This window comes from Megalops cyprinoides, chromosome 11 (assembly GCF_013368585.1).
Source record: "Megalops cyprinoides isolate fMegCyp1 chromosome 11, fMegCyp1.pri, whole genome shotgun sequence".
In the NCBI taxonomy this organism is placed as follows: Eukaryota; Metazoa; Chordata; class Actinopteri; order Elopiformes; family Megalopidae; genus Megalops; species Megalops cyprinoides.
The window spans coordinates 22,692,222-22,706,868 of record NC_050593.1 but is presented as its reverse complement, the minus strand read 5'-3'; the positions used below and the strand labels follow the sequence as shown (position 1 = coordinate 22,706,868).

General features: G+C 37.6%; 1 protein-coding gene across 2 annotated transcripts; it reads left to right on the top strand.

Moving 5' to 3' along the window:
• The first annotated feature begins 257 nt into the window (after positions 1-257).
• On the top strand, positions 258-14,536 carry scel (sciellin). Of its 2 annotated transcripts, XM_036540179.1 has the most exons (21): positions 258-340; positions 1,933-2,000; positions 3,383-3,494; positions 4,692-4,754; positions 5,365-5,433; positions 5,846-5,881; positions 6,575-6,619; positions 6,719-6,754; positions 6,968-7,012; positions 7,111-7,182; positions 7,612-7,692; positions 8,388-8,462; positions 8,670-8,750; positions 9,288-9,350; positions 9,441-9,521; positions 9,903-9,965; positions 10,283-10,345; positions 11,904-11,972; positions 12,110-12,218; positions 13,293-13,395; positions 14,095-14,536. In XM_036540179.1, exons 2-21 carry the CDS (start codon positions 1,958-1,960, stop codon positions 14,109-14,111), a joined length of 1,326 nt encoding a protein of 441 aa, XP_036396072.1. In that variant the 5' UTR covers positions 258-340; positions 1,933-1,957; the 3' UTR covers positions 14,112-14,536. The 2 variants fall into 2 exon arrangements, with proteins under 2 accessions (XP_036396072.1, XP_036396071.1); XM_036540178.1 differs by lacking the exon at positions 14,095-14,536 and having other exon boundaries at positions 13,293-14,071.
• The last annotated feature ends 111 nt before the right edge of the window (positions 14,537-14,647 follow it).

Here is a 14,647-nt window from a genome sequence, read left to right as displayed (position 1 = left end):
TGAGACACATTTCATAGACTGATACATGGTTTCCTGCCACCGATTCTTGGGGAGAGACCCCTCATGCCCATTTTTGACGTTATTCTTCTCCCACTTGTTTTCTGTCTCATAAATCCAAACAACACAGCACAATTACTCCAACTCCTTGACGACAAGAGACTGAAAAAACCAATCTTACTGGTTTCAGCTGCGGGCAAACCTGACGTTTAAAGGACACACCCTCAAGAGCCCCGGTGTCTCCTCCCAAGGACAAAAACCGTGGGCATGAGGGTACCGTGACATCCACGGCAATCTGCTCATTGCAGCTTGAGCTATCGCGCAGACGCAGTGTATTTCTACGGTAAGTCTCACGCTTGTTTCAGTTCTCACGGGGTTCATTGTAGAGGTGGTTTATGCCGCCTCTAAAAGGAAAGTTGTCAACCAATCTGTAGCATTAACAAGATATTGATATATCATTTTCTTGTTTTGTCATTAATCTGTGATCGTTTTAGTTTTAAATGAAACTGAACTTGGTTTGGCAATATGTTAGGCATACTGGAATGTAGACAATGGAAAGATTTGTCTTTGGGAAAATATAGTTTGGAAAGTTCTTGAAAGCTGGCAGTGCCTACATAAAAGCAGTTATTACTCTAGTTGTTGAGTATTGTTGGTGTTTTTTTATAATTTATTTCTCTAAATAAACGTGGGAATAATCATTCAGTGCATGTTGTTGTTATTATAAGTGTTACAGACAGACATTGACAAGTCCTCAAACCCCCTGACTAAACCAGCTTGGTGACACATCGTTTAATTATCGTTTAATTGTTTAAAGTTTTAATACTCTTTTCAATATTTTCATTTTATTGGTTATGCAAAATTCCTATAATCAAAAAAGGTTTAATAATAGGTAAAAAACAAATGTTATGTATATTATTACTGTATATATTATATATATATATATATATATATATATATATATATATATATATATAAGTAAACATTACAGAGCATGTCTTATTATAGCACTAGGCATAGAAATGGCAGTTGGAGACGTAGACTTGTTTGAACTGCTTAGGGCATGTTTCTCCTGTTGTGTGAGAGACATATTTCACTGCCAAGAGCCTGTTATAACCTCACATGAACTTGCAATACTACTACTACTACTACTAATGATAATAATAATAATCATCATCATCATCATCTATAGACATGGGAATAATATATGCCAGTGAACAATATGTAATTTTGATGCACAATGTTTTCATGACAGTAACAGATCTCCAGCCATTTAATCGAACATTGACATGATCAAATAAATGTTATCATGTGTTTGTGGTATGTGTGTGTGCCTGCATTGAGCAGACGAGCAACAAAGAGCATGTACCTGAATGGGCGCGGTTCAGATATGTAGACAGGGCAATCCTTATCATCAATGGACAGCAGAATGAGCTGATGCGCAGGGCAGTAATCAGCAGGTATGGGTGTGTTTGTGTAAGGTGTGCCGCCAAGGAAATCTGGACGGGCAACTTTGAGGCGTAGCTGGTGTGTCAGAGGGGAAAGAACGCTGGCAGGTGCCACAAGTATGCACTCTGTAGAAAGAAGCAATTATTGTGGCATCGAAAGGTCATTTTCATAGTTTACATAGGTACATAATTGCAAACCCCTCTCTTAGACCTTGTATGCACTTACATTCTGCATGTGGTACCTATATATACTGTGCATAACGCAGATGCAATTGAGCACACTGGTCTAATGATTATTCAGCCCTGCTGCCCTAGTAGGTGAGACAGAGAGAGTCAGGAAAGCCAGGAGTCATTTCCAGATTATAGCGCCACCTGATGGAAGGAATAATTTACACATTTTGCTTGCATGTATTTATATGGGCAAAGAGAACAGAGACAATTTGCATGAGTGTATTCAGGTGTAAATGTAACTTTCTTTTCTTTTTTACAGATCAGACCCACAACAAGTTTCTAACATGTCCTATTCATATACTAAGAGGTCATATGTTCCCAAAACTGGTAAGAAAATGTCTTGAAATACACCACTTTAATCTAATTTAGATCTAATAATCTAGTTGCTAATCTAAATCTTTTTTGTCCTAAAGCAAAACATTGTATGGGAAATATCCTTAATTTTGGAAATAAAAAGATATTTTAAACTAAAGATAAATCAGAATACATTAATCAAGTGCATTCTAAAATCTTAAGGAAAGATACATTTCATGGCACAGTATTATACAGCAATTGCCGTTTTATGTTGTCCTCACCTCATGAGTTAAACACAGTCAATGGGTCATATAAAGGCTTTCAGTCAACACTGACAAATTCATTCCCCTCTCTTTCACAATCAATCGTATGTCAGTCACTGGATCTAATGGTGCCAAGCCTGTCATAAAAGGCAGAGGTTACACAAGTAGAGGTATTTACAAGAGAGACTTGAGAGTGACTGTGATTTTTAGCTGTTTGCCGAAAGTGAAGACAGAACACTTCCTCACCGAGAACTAGGCTCAACACAATCACACCGAAGCATGAAATAAAGAAACAGACAGAGCCAGAGGGAGTGAGATATTCTATAATTATATGCATCAATAATGAGTCTAACCACACAGTAAGCATGGCTCGTGTGCTGATTGACCCTTCATAGATTATATAGATGACAAACTTGTTTGTTGATGGTGTTCCTGTTATACATGTAAACACATGCTGTAGCTCAGCACTAACCTCAGTTTATTTTGCAATGGTAGATCAGTTTTAGTGTTGTTGTAAAGCTGCAGTGCTCTTCTTTGGACCAATTCCACCACCAGGAAATGCACTGCAGCATTATGGTGGTCCATACAATGTATAGACAATGTTTCTGGGTGGAGACAGCAGGAGTGGAGGACTGTAGAACAACAAACAGAGCAAAACTGGAGAGAAGGAATGAACCACACCCAGAAAAAGGGTTTGCCCCTGTTCGACGCTAATGAAGAGACATAACCCATAATTAGAGAAACCGGTTTTGTAGGGACAGGATCAAAATACTTATGAAAAAGAAATGTCTTTAATTATGAGGCAAACAGAAAGCATTACGTTTTCAATATAATTGTATATTGGTGTGATGTATGATACAATAATAAATTTTATAATGCAAATATTTGTACATTTGTTTAAATACTTTGTATAATAATATACAAATAAATAACACTATTTGGTGTTATATGATATAAACATACCACAATGTACAGTAAGTCACTTTTTTGGGAAAAGCCCAGGGTTTCACATGGTCCTTGTGAGCTGTATTTATTGTGTGAGCTGTATTTATTACCGTGACAAAACATTTTTTAAGTACCTTTGCCCTTCTTTCTAGTGATACCACAATGTGTTGCACTAAACAAACAAAAAAATTGTATGTGCTGTGACAGAAGTGAAAAGTGGCAGTCCCAGCCAAGCCATTGAGGAGAACAAGAGGAGGTCCACTCTGCTGAAGGACAGCAGCTGGATCCGGAGGGACGCGGAGGAGGACGAGCCAGTCGAGTGAGTGACAGCGCACGCCCACACCTGTAGCCTGCAGAGCTGCCAGAGGATAGGGCAGAGGTGGTGTTAGCTACCGATAAAATACAATATAACTTTTAACCAGCTCATCACTGACTTTGATGCTCATCACCTGTCTGATGATGGTACGGTATAACCCACCAAGTGTCTATTGCAGAAAGAGTCAAAAAGTCAAAAACAGCAGCATTATATTTCCGTATTGGAATATGTTATATTATATTATATTATATTATATGTTATATTTGATTATATTGTAGTCTGATATCAATGTCTTTCACCAGTTGTTGTTGTCACTATTGTTTTGTGCATTTATGATGACACATGCAATAAACAACATTACATTTTTAAGTGAGCTTTGAATTTCATAACATGTAAACAGTTTATTTCCAATCCTTTAACAAACATGTTTTATTTAAACAGTACTGCCTTTATAAATAAGGTAAAGCATTCCATATGATCAGAAACAATGCATAATAAACCTCACTATGCATTATTAACTCTGTCATAACATTTACTTTTGATACATTAATAACAAGTACATATTATTTATATTGCTTGTGTTACTTTGTTCTTTGTTAACCTGGGTAAAATGTTTCCTGCATTTCATTAAATGTTTGCTTTAGATAAATAACTTAAGTAATGAGTGTTTGAAGTTATCAAAACCACTTCAGTTGCCAAATGATATTTTAAATGTAGTGGAAGAGTAAAAATTCTACTGACAGCGATGTCTCGGTGGTTGGATGAAGAAACCTTACTCAACTCAACACTGTTTTTTCTTGCAAACATTCTTCATTCCTGTTCTATTCATGTGCCTTGGCTCAAATGAGCACCTTGATTATTACCTACCATTGGGGGCTCTTTAGTTTATTGGAATGGTTCTGGGATGTTTATTTAAAAAGTGTGGCATTAATTAAAACATTTATTGTCCCAGCTTAATTTTGCATGACAGAAATTTGACACTTGTGCTGCTATACAGCTGCTATACAACTGGTGCTACTATATGGCACACAGGTCACATGATCTCAAGGGTCAGTTATATTTTCCAGTACTGAATACTGAATACACTGAAAATAATGCTATCTGCAGGGTGTATTGAGCTGTTGTGTATGCGTCATTACAGTGTATGAGCTGCAAAGAAACCTGTGATATTAAAGACATTTTCCTCTTTTTCTCCTTCAGCCGGGACCCAAACTTTGGCAGAGTCGTCTTGAACCGATTCAAATCCCAGGAAAATCTTGACAGGTATCATCAGTTAGAAGTACTAAATTGCATTAATCCTTGTGAAATTTATGTCATTCAAGGGTTCACAGTTGGACAAAATGCCTGGACAAAAAAAATCTCTTAAAAGTAAATTTTCAGGTCCTTTGGATCCCATGCAGCCACAATTCAAATCTTCAACAGGCTTTGAATCATGCAGATGGATTTTGCTATAATCCATACCCTCTCTATGGCTGTCACTTTCCTGAGGCCTGGCCATAAAGTTATTCCCCTAAAAAACAGTAAAAATATGTATATAAATATGGAAATATTCTAATGTGGATAGACTTTTTATCCAGAAGGCATAAAATCAGATTATGTTGTAAGTATGTATGCTTGTTAACTGACAATTGCGAGGTAACTAATAAGTTTTTTAGCCCCCAGATTCCGCCAGTAATCCTATGCCCAACTTCCTCCAAACCTTACTTGTATTTGTTTTATGTCCTCCAAGCCTTTGTAGTGGTATTTGTTTTAATATGCATGATTAGGATCACAGTCACAGCTTTCTTATTTGATCCTGCCTGTAGAGTTTGACAGCAGCCCATGCTTAATGAAATGTTGGCATATTACTGACCATAACATAATTTTGTCACAGCAAGCCATCAGAAAAGGACACCTCTAGCACTGGCAGCTCAAACACCTCAGTGCAGGCTCTCACTAAAAGGTAAAGCCATCGAAGACCTACTACTGTAACTTCATTCTATTATCTAGCATTGTAATGCAGCTTAATAGCAGCTCAGACACTACCCGGTTTGGAATGCCAGTACCGTGCTGTCTCATGCCTCATTAAATGACAGACAAATCATCAGGTAATCAGGGTGCTAAATGTACAGAATGCTGAATACTGCAGCTAGTGTTTGGCTGTCAGTTTGTTGCTATTAAGTGTTTTATGTACAGGATCCCTAGGGCAAGAAGAGAGATCAGGGCAATGACTAGGAACTGATCAGAAAAATGTACATAATCAATATTCAGTTATTAAAGGTTATAATGATGAAACAATATAATGAGACATGAAAATAAAACAGTGCAGAGTAGGAGCTAGGAGGTTTCATGTATTGCGATCACTCTAATTTTAGATTCAGTGGAAGTCAAGATCAACTTTCCAAGACCAGGTCAGTACATTTTCTTGTAGTATTGTTCTGATTTATAGTGAATGCCACCTTATTGTCATTTTTATCCCCTATGATGTACTTAGTCTTTATGAGTGCTTGTTGTTATGCCTTTTGAATGCCGTTGTCTCTGTTCAAATCCCTGTAATTGCATATCGGATAATTGCATATTTCATTTAATTGTATAGCACACAGCTGGGACCATTTTTAAAGCCATTGTTTAGGATAACAAAGTGCACAAAGCTATTTTGTACCAGCCTCAGTTTTACAAAGCATTATACCTTAAAACTGAATGCTACAATCCATTAGTTCTGTCAATGTTTTATGCAGGGGTTTATTTGTATACTTGCAATTATATTGTAATTGCACCAATTGCTGTGGTGTGCATACATTTAATGTCAGATTTAATGTCAGAGATTTGTCTCTGGTACACATTCAGTCATTAATTTTTGTTTAGAAAGTACTATCTAAGTTTAGCTCCACTCCTAAATATGTACATTTCAAATAACTTTATTTGAAATATAGTTATATATATACTATACATATGACCACATTTTTATCCTTTGATTTCATTAAATTCACATATCCCTGTTATGTGCACACAGTGGTTATATGCATGTTACACTGGGTTCTACACTTACAAGGTTGCAAAACCTCCTAGTGCTTACTAATATAACACTGTTTCAATTATTACAGCTCAGCTCCTCCTCCTTATGAAAGGGCAACAGCCTACAGCAAAAGGTAAGCTTTTTATAAACACATTTATCAACATTTTGATACAGAGCTAAATTTGTGTTTATACTGGAGAAATGTTTAAATGACAGTATTTGTGTTCTACAGAACGACTACATCAATCAAAACGGATGACCCAAAGATGTAAGTGAAAGTCTTCAATTGTTTTAACACAGACAATATTGTTACTGGGCTTTTGTAATGACAGATCTCGTAAAAGACTTTACCAAAGCAATGAAATACATTTTTTAAGTATACAGATTTGCCATGTATAAAATTTTGCAAGTATAACACTGTAAGTACCTGGTTCAAAGTGCCAAAACTAAGTACCTCTCTTGATCCAATCTTTTTTTGCAGCTCCAGCGTGTCCAAGACAACAGTGACAGATGGAACTAAAACAACGTATGTACAGGATTATATACTTCTCATAGCATGCAGTTCTTTGTGTGATGCTGAGTTTTGTCTTATTTTGAGTTTGATGACACATTTCCATTTTTCAGCATCACCTCGGAAACCACTGTGGATGGCAAGACCACAGAGACCAGCGTCACCACAACTTCAAGCCCAACCAGGTACACCACAATGTTGTGCTCCTGTGAAGCATCAACTTTTCAAAGATGTTTTGAGACATTGTAGCTCTAGTACTTCACCTGGCTGTGAACTGTAATATGATTTTTCTTACCAGTATCCCTTTTATGTTATCAGACACCTCTATCAGTTTGAGATGATCTAAAGGAATAAGAGGAACCTCATGCAACTAGTATTGTAGGCAGTTGCTAGAGCTCTTTATCTGCAATCTGAAGATGTGTATAAGGTTTAAACATCATGTGTTACAACTTCACATATTAGTTTACAGGTTAATGAGAAGAAAAAAAAGGCTTTAAATAAGAATAAAACAACCTATGACAGGAGAGAGAAGTATCATACCAAATAAGGAGCATAATCATTACCACTAAAACAAAACTGTGACTGAACTCCTTTCTCTTCTGTGCTGTTTGTAGAACTCCTGTTACAAAACGCCCCACCAAGACTGAGACTTTTACTGAACGGGTCTTCTCAGATGTGAAGTCAACCCCTAAAGTGTAAGAGATTTGCAGAAAGCATAAAACTATTATCACCCCAAATACGAAATAATGGTTAGGGGACGTACTGTAATAATGAAGCTTTGGTCAAACCCTAAAACATCAATTAAAAATATGCCATAGTTTTTATGATACGAATCAGAATTATTTTATTTCCATCCAAAACATTCCTAGAATGCTTTCCTCCACCTCAGTATCTTTCGAACGTTGCATATCTTGCTTTTCTGATTGCTGTGTTTGCGTCAGCATCAAAAGACTAAAGCATTGATCAGGCACTCACCTCCCTTCTGCTGCCTCTCTAGTCTTTTCCCAGCATGCACAGCGGTCTGCTGAGATGAGGAAGGTGCTCAGACTCATATACTGCTTTATTCTTCCTCCACATGCTAATCTTTGTGGAGTTTCCCCTCTGGCTCAGCGTTCCCCTGCAGTCATCTGCAGATGACATAACTTACAACTCACAGAAAAGTGAGAGTGGAGTTGGGTGGGGCCTGCCCATCCATCTCTCTGTCTCATAGCTCCTGTCACTCAGACCCTGTGAGCTCCAGAATCACTTCTCAAACACGCTTCTTGCTTCATGACACAACATGTCCCATGAATGGCAGTGGTATTTGTGCCAGATCTACCTACTGATGACAGTAAACCGTCTTTAATTCACATGATTAATAGTGTGAACTAAAAGTCTTTTTTCTTTAAAGGAAGCCGACCACATTGCCTCCAAAACCTTTGAAAACAAATGGAGAGACCACTCCTGAGGTGACAAGCAGCAAAGGGTAAGGTTTTGATTGAAGTTGCTTAGATTTAAGTAGTTAAGAGCATTAAACCTTCATGGAAGAAAGCTAAACATCAACTATTGCACATTTTTATACAGGAAGATACACATAGCAAGTCAGTGAAATTCAAAAGATGTTTAGCACACACATGATACCCAAAAGTTAACGGCTTGATTCTTGAAAATGTTTTTATTTATATTGGTTAAGAACTACAAGTGTCTCCAGCACTAAAACAATCACAACTGAGGAGACCAAAGTGACCCCCACCAAGGAGGCTGCAAAAGACAGGTGAGTTTAATGGGAGCACTGCTGAGGCCTGTGAGAGTGTACTCTGCATCAGCTCTAACAGTATGCTCCCCATCATTACTGCACCCTCTGAATCATTGAATAATGTGTGCTTCTCCCATAAACTCCCTCAGTGATGACAATCTTCACATGTGTATCCCTTGTTCCCTCCCATCTAACACATTAACCTGACTAACCTTATTTCATCTCCTAAAGAAAAGTGACTCCTGCTTCTACTAACAAAACCAAAAGGCTTATTGATGCATTCTCTTCTACCCAGATAACTAACAAGGGGTAAGGCTGGTGTTGCAAGTACTCCACTTGGCTTTTGTTAGAAACATAAAAAAATATAGTATTACACTTTCATCAATTCTGTCTCAAGTAATGGCATTCTGGATATCTAAAAATGAACCTCCTTAGCCAAACCATGTGCTGTGCACAGATGGAATAGACTTCCACTGATTGACTTTGCTACTGAATACAGAAACTGTCATGTGCCCACAATGTTTTGAATTGACTGAATTTATTTCTCATGGTTAGTGATACCAGCAAGACTGTTACCACAGTGACCTCCCCAAGTTCTACCATCACTACTACCACCAGGTCAGCACCATTTACATCATTAATGCATCTTGTGAGAAAATTTTAATGTCTGTCCTCTAACAATCAAGCTCTGTCTTTCATTCTCATCAGAACCAGCTTTACAACCTACAGTAACAGCAAAGATGCACCACCTGCAAAAGTCACCTCTGAGTCCATTAGCATTGAGCCAAGGTAATGTTCATATATTGGATTGTTTGTATTGCCTCATATTGTACCTATATTCCTTCTGGAATAAACCACAGAGTGTGGTCTGCTTGAGAGGAAAAAAAACTAACCAGATTACCTTCCAAAGAGTCTCTTATTGTGGACAGAAGGCACCAGGGAAAATTGAGCTTAGTTTGTGTATTTCCAGTATATATATTCTGGAATATATGGGTTCTCTGACGATAACCACAAAATTGCATGTGGGACATGTCTGACGCATTGGTAAAAAAAAAATCATATTGAACAAATGGTGTATGCACATATTACTTGCTTGCTCTAAAGGTCTCTAGAGCTGGTGTCATAAATGCTATCTTAACTCAGAATCCACCATTTTTCTCCTTTTTCCAGTTATAACTACAAAGAGGAATCACGCACACACAGCAGCTATTCCAGCAAGCCCAGTGACTCCAGGTAAATCTCACCGAGGACAAAATAAAAAAAATAAAAAAAACACAGCTCTTTGAGTGCAGTTGCAGTGATGCCATCATTTTCACTTTGATCATTAGTATGAGACCCAATCGCGTAACCAGTCATGCGGCGCCCCAGGGACACGGGGAATTTTAATAAGCATACGAACATGAAATGAGGAACAGAAAATTCAATACTTGTGGTGTATGTTGCATGCATGGTACTGACTTTGCATCAGAACATCTTTCACTGTCCAAGGTGATGTTTCTTTCACAGTGGTGATTAGCAATGAACTTGGTCCATGTATGTGTCTCTTACAGTTATGAAATCACCAGTGTGTCCAGTCCAACAGTCTACACAAAGACATCGTATAAGGAGATCAGGTACTGTGCTTCATGTCTTCAAATCTAGCGGTGGTGAAATCCATTATTAACTTCTGTTCATAAATCTTAAAACACGAATGAGTGCGGTTTTTTCCATTTGCATACTTTGATATGGTAATGTCAGTCTGACATTCAAAGAATGAAATGAACTTGAAGTGATCACATTGAAATGATCATCCTTCTTCCCAAAGCCACATCATTGATGTATTCATTACAGTATGACCAATTACCATTTTCACTTAGGTTCGTGTCTGCATGAAGCAAAAGACAAGCAAGAGATCATTTTAATATGCTGGACAGATAAAAGCAACTTTGTCAATACATATAGAGCCACATTTCATATTTTTTCATATGCCTGATTGAAAAAGAACAAAAAACACAATATAACAGAGAGAATGAATGTATCAGATAATTGTTTCTGCTTAAAAAAACCCCATCTCGATAGCACTGCACAGAGCAATGTTCTATTTTTCAAAGATGATGAAAATGAATATTTATTCACACCTTTACAGAACCGTCTTAAGTAAATCTAACAAAAAATAAATCTACATCAACATTTTGCTTTTCGCCAATTGGAGGCTCCTAAGATCAGGCTTCTAATTAGTGCACTCTGTTTTCATAAGGGATTGTATGTACAGAAATTTACATCATTTGCATTTATCCTGACATCCATTTAGCAGTTTTACAACAAAGCATCACGACAGTCATTTTCTTATGTTGCTAGAGCAGTGATTTGGATGAATGCCAGCTACCCTGTATAGAATCTATTTAACTCATAAGCTGTTTTACTGTATGCAATATGAATGCAACTGAAAAGGTGACATTCCAGACTTATGCCTGAGAGAGCATGATGGAGCTGAGGAATTCAGCCCAAATGAAACAAAAACTACAGCATTTATCAATATATGCAGGCTAATGAAGCTCCTATAAAAGATTAATTTGACTGATAAAATTGTTATTGAGGAGGCTATTGATCTGATGTTCTGTAACAGGCATCTGGGCTAGATTTATTAACTTCATTTATGATTTACAATTTAGAAAGAAAGTTGAATCAGACCATTTATGCTAATTTACCAAATAGGTCAATTAAGGAAGATCTATTTTCATTTTGCATTACACTAGGGGGATTGGCTGAGCATGGGACACAATCAAGTGCCTTATTAACTGTACAATGTGAATGATTATAAACTGTGAAAAAGCCTGCTTTGGAATTCAGTCTGACATCTTTAGAGATTCAGATCGGTTAAAATCTCCTTTTAAAGTGAAGACAAATGAAGACAAACATACAAAAGCAGTGTCCCTGTAACCGCAATGGACATTGAGTTTTTTGGTTTGGTGAGACGAGTGTCTCCCAGCGATCCAAAAACACAGCTTCCAGCAGAAGACTGGTTTTCCAGCGGTTTTCTCATTGTAGCACTTACCAGGCTCGATAAAGACTGTTGTTGCCAGTCAATGGTAATGCAGGAATGCTCTCTCAAGTAATTTAATCGATACCATCAACCCTAACTTACTTCACATTTTTGTGTATAAATGAGTTTATCTTTGTTTCTATTGGCAGGCCTGAGGATGCCCTTGCTGATACACTCATTTCCAAACCAATCAAGACTGTGTACTCAACCCCTGACAGGTCAGGCTACATTTCACAATGATATGCCCGAAACAGAGACGTTATTGCTTTAAAATCACACGCATGTTACTTTATTAACGTCATTAACACATTTGCATATGGGCTTGTGTCAGTGTAGTTTGCTCTCTTACCCGCAGGAGCATCATTGGGAAGGACATGTGCACCTACTGCCGTAAACCCATGAACATTGAGCCCAAGATGATCCTGGATGAGCTGCAGATACACTGCCATGCCTCCTGCTTCAAGGTAGCATCCTTTTCACTGAATCCAATGCCAGACGTTCATCCATCCTTGGAGCACTAAAGACGTTCAAAAAAGGGTGACGATGGTGGAATAGTGTCACATACCGCTAAATGTAACATAGCAAAATATGACACAGATAGTTATTCTACTTGCGACACAACGGTCACATGAGTATTTCATACTGTGCATATTATGCATTTGGTGTAGTAACTACAGCAGTTAGTCATATCATTTTACTCCAGTCATCTATAATCAGAACAGAGGGGTTTGCTCAAAGACAATCAAGGGGCAATGAGATAGTTCTGTGGTCATTAGGGCAGCGGATCTAGAGTGAAGTACCTAGACCCAAGGGCATTTACCCTTGGAAAACATAAATAACAGAATCAAAGAGATCACAATCCTAAAGTTTGCACCAACAATGCAATTTTCTTGCATAAGGGATTAAATAATTCTCAATTAAATAATCTCATTAATACATATAGCATTATATATAGAGCTACTGTATATTGAGTATTATATTACCTGAGGATGTCTATGTGCTTTAGGCAAGTCTTGAAGCCTTTGGTTGTCTGCAGTGCAGGTCTTCCTGGATAAAGCTATATGTTGAGCAGATCAATAATGTAACATGATATCACTGCCATCTTATATGAAATATAAATAGGGCTGCTAAATACAGTCTACTCCAAGACAAATGCAGTGATTAAAACTGCAGCACGGGGGAAAGTGGATCACAGCGTCGTATGAACAGCAGAGGCAGTAGAAACACAGAAACACAGAAAATGCCAATACAATCTGAAGGCACTGCAGTTTGTCCTTAGCTCTGTGTAATGGTTTTGCAAATGCTACTTTTTTGTTTCTAACTGCACATTTTTCATTTATGTAAGAGGGCCTCTTTATAGTCCCTTGTGTGGAACTTAGCATGTTCATTCACATCATAAAGATGTGGTTAGGGAGAGACTGCATTAGAGTGGAATGGTCAGAGCCCTCCTTCTGACCAAGATACAGTGACTATAAGGAGCTTGTAGCACTCTGTAGTGCCTTCTGTTGAAGAATGTTTCTGTCTCCCTGTCCCTCAAGTGTGAAGTATGCAACAGCTCCCTGGGTCACCTGAAGGCTGGAGACAGCATGTGGATCTACCGTCGCACTGTACACTGCGAGAACTGCTTTGGCATCACCAGAGGTAACCTCATACCCCCCACCAGTACCCTTCTCTCACATGCCTGCTGTTCACAGGGGAGTACCTGCAAAATGGCTGCCCCATTGACTTCACAGCTTAGATTGACCTTTGAGCATGATTATGATTTGGTAAAATGGTACAAATACAGGCAGACACAGGGGAGCTCAGAGGTTTGAACAGAACAGTCAATTAAGTGTTATTATAACCATAAGGTTGCAGTTTTGAATCTTTGATGACATATTGCTGTTGTCTCAGTTGGATCAGTGAACAGTTAGCTATGTAAATGGATATCATGTAAAATGTAAGCTGTGCAGATGTCCCCAGATAAGGGCATCTGCAATTCATGTAATGTAATTTATAATGTGAAGTCAGGGCCAGGATAGGGAAGAACTTCTCAAAACAATTTCCACACAATGCCTTGCCAATCTGTGTAAACTCGTTAAAACTCTTTAAACAAAATATGCTTTTACATTTTTATCAGATTTGCATCGACTGACTAGGTGTACTGGGTCTCTTCATAAGTCTAACATCTCCACAAAGATAGAAACTCACTTCATTAAGCCACAAATTGATCAAACATATAACATCTTCAAGATAAAATTGTGGAATCTATGAGTGTGGATGAAGTCGGTAGCAAGAGAACTGTGTCCAAAACTGCACAAAGCTGTATTTGTTGGTAATATAATGTTGTATCTTTTGCAGCGAAGTGGCGTCGCTGAGCTTGGAATAACAATAATCACATGACCACTGAGATGAAACCCTCAAGCTATGGCTCATACATATGTAAAAAAAAATGCATTTTTAGGGTAAGAAGGGAGCAATTCATAAACACAAAAATGTATAGTTACTTACACTGAAGAGAATATAATAGTGCAAAGAATAATAGCTTTTCAGAATCTGTTTATGGAATCCAGGGAATAGGGACACATTGTTTTCCATTTGGTTTATAAAACTAAGAATATCATATCAATGTAATATACATACAAATCAATGAAGGTTTTTAAACAAAAATGTAAAATATACATTGTCCTATCTTACACTGCCATTCAGATTAAAAATACATTATTAATAAAAACACTCTGTGTCTATTTTAAGCACTATGTACTAAAACAGCACTATTTAAAATAAATGCTGATTGATTGGTTGATTGATTGACTGATTGATTTGTTAATTGAAAATTGTGCTTGATCATCACATTTCCTGGCAATGAAACCTGCTTTACAGCTGTCCCAGTCAACACCAGTCACATATGTGT